The sequence below is a fragment of the Portunus trituberculatus genome, chromosome 37, assembly GCF_017591435.1.
Source record: "Portunus trituberculatus isolate SZX2019 chromosome 37, ASM1759143v1, whole genome shotgun sequence".
In the NCBI taxonomy this organism is placed as follows: Eukaryota; Metazoa; Arthropoda; class Malacostraca; order Decapoda; family Portunidae; genus Portunus; species Portunus trituberculatus.
The window spans coordinates 3,731,687-3,736,686 of record NC_059291.1 but is presented as its reverse complement, the minus strand read 5'-3'; the positions used below and the strand labels follow the sequence as shown (position 1 = coordinate 3,736,686).

The window sequence follows — 5,000 nt, the reverse complement described above, 5'->3', positions numbered from 1 at the left end:
ATATTGATTAATTGCTGAGATTTCCTTCATATGCCATCTCAGCATCGTAAATTCAATGGACATCATCGTTACCGCATTATCCACCTAACGTATTATATTAAAATTTCCACCTGAGTGTTTGCTTTCTACCTGTACTCCTTCCTCACACATTAGACCTGCCTGACGCTATCTTCCTCATCTCCTCCCCCTTTAAGGAGCCTCGTAACTTCCATTATCTTTCTCCACCACTCTCTCTCCACCCCCTTTGCCTGCCGTGGCTTTCCCTTCACACCTGAGATAATGACTTCCCTTACCTTCGCACTTCCTCACGCTTCCCTTCACCATATCTCTCACTTCCTCACCAGCAGCACCATCACCACTACTACCACTAACCTGTATTTCCTTCCTCTCCGTCAGGTTGGTGAAGAACATGGTGATGGAGACGTATGACAACTCTGGCCATTTTGACATCACGTTCATCACCTTTGTGTGGGTCGCCTTCCTGCCAACCGTCACCACGCCGGCGCTCTATGCTGCCTGGCGCATGAGTCGGTGAGTGGCGGAGGGCACAGAAAGGTGTTATGGAAGGCAGGCGAGTTGGTAGACACGTATATAGATAGATTTGTTGATAGGTAGATATGTAGAAAGATAGATAGAAAGATAGATAGATGTACTGAGAGATAAATAGATAGATAAGCTGGTAGACAGGTAGGTGAATAAATAGATAGATAGATAGATAGATAGACAGGCAGACAGACAGATCAGTAAGTAGATGTTCAGGTATATCGACAGACCATAAATATCCCATAGCATAATTACACGTTGTCATTATTATAACGTTAACATCATAATGAATCAAGGAAAAATTAATTAAACTGTAATTCGTGAAATAAATCACCCAAAAAAATAAAATGAGAATGTGAAAATAGATTCAGCGATCCATTCAATCATTCATTCATTCATTCATTCTTTTGATTAATTCTTTCTTTCTGTCTGTCTTTTTTATTATTTCCTTTCCACTCATTCATTCATCTTTTGTTTCTCTTGTTCTTCCGTTCTTTTTGTATTGATCAATCTATTTTTCATCTTATTCTCTCTTTCATTCATTTATTCATTCATTCGTAAAAAGAAAGACCATGCAAGTATAGTCACTCATCCAAAGACACAAAAGACAACCAGACTGCGAACAGACTGATAGGAGTTGACAGTGCATCAGGCAGGCAGCGGAGAGACAGGCAAAATTCCCGTAAACAGTGAACAGGTAAAAGAGGACATATTGATAAGGTTTGGTGAAAAAAAAAAAAAACAGAATTCGTGATATTATGCGAGTTGTGAAATTGTAATATCTTCGTCAGTCACTTTTTGTTTCTTTAATTACGGTTCTATTCAAGGCCTTTATCTACCTCTGCTTGGAATACGCCTTTTATCGTGTGTATGTGTGTGTGTGTGTGTGTGTGTGTGTGTGTGTGTGTGTGTGTGTGTGTGTGTGTGTGTGTGTGTGTGTGTGTGTGTGTGTGTAAGCTGCATTCAAAGGCTTATTTTTTTTTTTGTCTTGCCTTTGCTTTGACTAATTTCTTCAAACACGTACAGTTTCTTTTAGTTCTCTGCATTGCCTCTTTATATCTCTCCTAATCTGAACTCCTCCCCACTTCCTGCAGTCCTATCGTATAAAAACTTTCCATTTACCCTCACATTTGTTGTACGTCTTTGGAATGTAAGTTAACCAGCCTTTTATCTGATTTTGTTTTTACCGTCTTGCAATGTCTTCGATGACTACGAGAGCAAAAAATATCGGGTGTTATAGATATGGTCCGAGTACTTGCACCTATGATTATTCCTTGGTTAACGTAATCATTGCATATTTTTCAAGATGCTGAGATTCGACAGTGGCCGTCTATTAGTTTCTCTGACCCCGTAATTTGAAACGTTTTGGGGGGTCTGATAAACATTCTTCCCGCGGCCACAGTAATGAGGTCTTGTTCTTATGATAATCTCGGTAATCCTTTAAGCTTTTTTACAGCAATAAGAAACAATTAACAGCAACAGAAGTAATGCATGAAATCCCTATAAGCATCTCATGAAAGAATGGTATTGAAAAAATAGATTTTGCCATTTTTACCCAGTTTATGGATTGGAGGCAGCTATAAAACAAATAAAAAGGCCCTGGAGTGATTAGTAACGAAGGATACATACCAAATAGCAGTCAAATAGTTAAACATTCCTTGAAACACTGAAGTATTCGTTAAACTTTAAGAATCTCTGCTAAAGTTATAAATGGAGTCGAGATAAGTCAGAAGTGTTTGGGAATGTCGTCTGTTTACTTTTATACAAGGAAATTTAAAAGAATCTGACTGCTAATAGAATGTCTACATTAACAGCAACGATAACAGCCACTTGAAATGTACATATGTGCCTTTTAAGATAAACTTTTTTTTCCTTTCGGGTGCGTTTCTTGTTTCCTGTCAATTTTCGTTCATCTTAATCTTTTCACTGCCTCCCTTCACCGTCGTCTTATCCTACAGGTCACGGCCTTTCTCCTATAAGCTCCTTACGTTCACTTACTTTCCCTCTCCTTCTTGCAATCTTACTCTGCCTTCCTCCCCTTGTGCTCTTTCACTATTTTCTGAATCTACAGGTCATGGCTTTCCTCGGTCCCCTCCATCACACTTACTGTCACGTATTTTTAGACCAGCCTTCCCTTATGCTTTATTGTCTTACGTATTGAGATCACCTCAGATTACTTCGTTGCTCTGACTCAACATTTTTATAATTGTTCCTTCTTCGGGATATACTGAAGACGCTCTTGTAAATTATTTCACTCATGTCCGAGTTCTATTTTCTCTTGCCTCCAGCTCAGAGACGCATGCAGAATACGATGAAACATGTGGGAGAGAGAAAAAGAAAAAAGAAAACACACAGACATACACACACACACACACACACACACACACACACACACACGAAGACGGAAAGCATTTGTGGAGGGCTCAGCGGTGCATCTGAGAAAGCGAAAGATTTAAATTGCGGATTAGCTGTGGGAGGTGATTGTGGGCTTGCAGGAAGACGGCAGAAATGAATTAGTTAAGGAAAACAACACCGCTTTGCCGAGCTTTATGAGGGAACGAGGTGGAAGGGTAAGACAAGGCAGTGGATGAGGAATGCATACGGGTGGAGGAAAGTCTGAAGGAAAAACGAATGTAAAAAGAGGATGTGGGAAGAAAAAAAACTGAATGAAGATGCGTGAATGGGTAAAAAAAAAAAGTGGAATAAAAGAATGTGTGCTAGAAAAAACAAGATTGAATTAGAGGATGTGTGAAGGGAACATAAGATAAAATGAGCGAATGTGTGAAGGGAAAAGACAATAAGAGAAGAAAAAATTAAATGAGAGAACAGTCTCAGTATGAGTGGAGGCTTTAAATATGTAAGCCGTAGGACGGTAATTTGGAATTCAAAGCTTTGTGCCAGATTCCATTAAAAGCTTTGGTAAGTGTAAGGCAACAGCAAAATTTTCACCAAAATCTCTAAACGAAGATCACCAAGACTCTGTAATAAAAGCCAGAAGATCACAAGTAGAGCGGTCTTGACGGAAGACATACCGGTGATCAGATAGAAGATTGTGAAGTGATAGGTATATAAGAATCTTCCTGTTGAGGTTAGATTTAAAAACTTTAGATAGACAAGAAATAAAAGTAATATTTTCTTTTCTCTATTTAAACTAAAGGACAATTGAGATAATGAGTTAGTTAAGCTGTTACCAAAAACCTAAACACAAAATCCAAATAACATCTATAAGAGCCTATTTATATTACTAAAGATAAACATTCCAAATCGCCTCAATAGACGTACCGTAGCTCTCAACTCCTCCCTCTTTATGTACACATTCATATGCTTCCTCCCGGCACTCTTGTCTAATACTCCTACAGCTGGATCCCCTCCCTGACATTCTTTTTCCTTTTAACCCTTCAAGTTTACACGTAATTGCACAAAGGACCTGGAATTCCCTTGCATCTGATGCACTTGCTCTTTATTGTGCTTTGCTTTTATGTATTTACTGCGACAAGAGTGAGATGGAAGAATGTTTCACTCCAATACCCTCATGATACGTTTAATTTCCTCTTGCCAAACTAACAGCATTGACAAAACATGTTTAAATTGACATACCTTGCATTATTTTTGGACTGTTTAGAGTAGCAATGTATATATAAAGCTTGTTTTCATTGAACACCACAGAACATTTCACGTCTTCACAGGTGTTCAGTGAATTCAAGCAGTAACGCATTTACTTCTTTAGATCTTATGTAATTAGTTGTAAATACCTATGACACCGTAAACCAAAGCATATTTTAATTATTGCATTGTTTGAATCCAAATGCGAAACGTGTAGTCACATGAATAAGCGAGTAGCAGCAATCTAGTGATGACATGAACTTTACAGCGGGTGATATTTGCAGACCATCAAACTAGTTAAGACATAAAAGCTTAACTGGTGTGCTGGAGGTAGAGACTGATACATCTGCACTCATACAGTTTATATAGAAAAGGACATAAGTAAATAAATAAAGCAGTTAATAATGGTGATAATGATAATGGTGATGATATTTATAATAATAATAACAATAAAAAACATAGGAACTTAGGTACACAAACTTAGGAGGAAAAAACTTCAGTCACAAACTAAATATCACAACACAGAAAAGGAAGATGAAATGGAACAGACGCAGACAGCCACGAAAACAGACAGTGAAGAGAAAAGAGTAGAGTTAATTAAGTGAGGAGTAAAGATGCAGTGAGATACATAACAAAACGTATACGTATATACATTTAGAGAGAGAAACGGACAGACACGAGTCGACACGCTTGGGAAACATTAATCATAACACACAATACTTTTACCTCGATACTTTTACGGTCCATATTGTTGGCGAGAAAGGAGGATACTGAGCTCGAAAAACATGCATGATACCAGGGAAAGAATAATGGATTTTCTGAAGTGTCAGTGGAGGAGAACACATAGCGGATCA

The 5,000-nt window shown here is 38.2% G+C and overlaps 1 protein-coding gene across 1 annotated transcript in view; it reads left to right on the top strand.

The window, feature by feature from the left end:
* LOC123514027 (orexin receptor type 1-like) overlaps positions 1–5,000 on the top strand; it is a 94,309-nt gene that overhangs the window by 78,325 nt on the left and 10,984 nt on the right. The window contains 1 exon segment of the mRNA XM_045271596.1: positions 397–531. Coding sequence (XP_045127531.1) covers positions 397–531 — 135 coding nt within the window.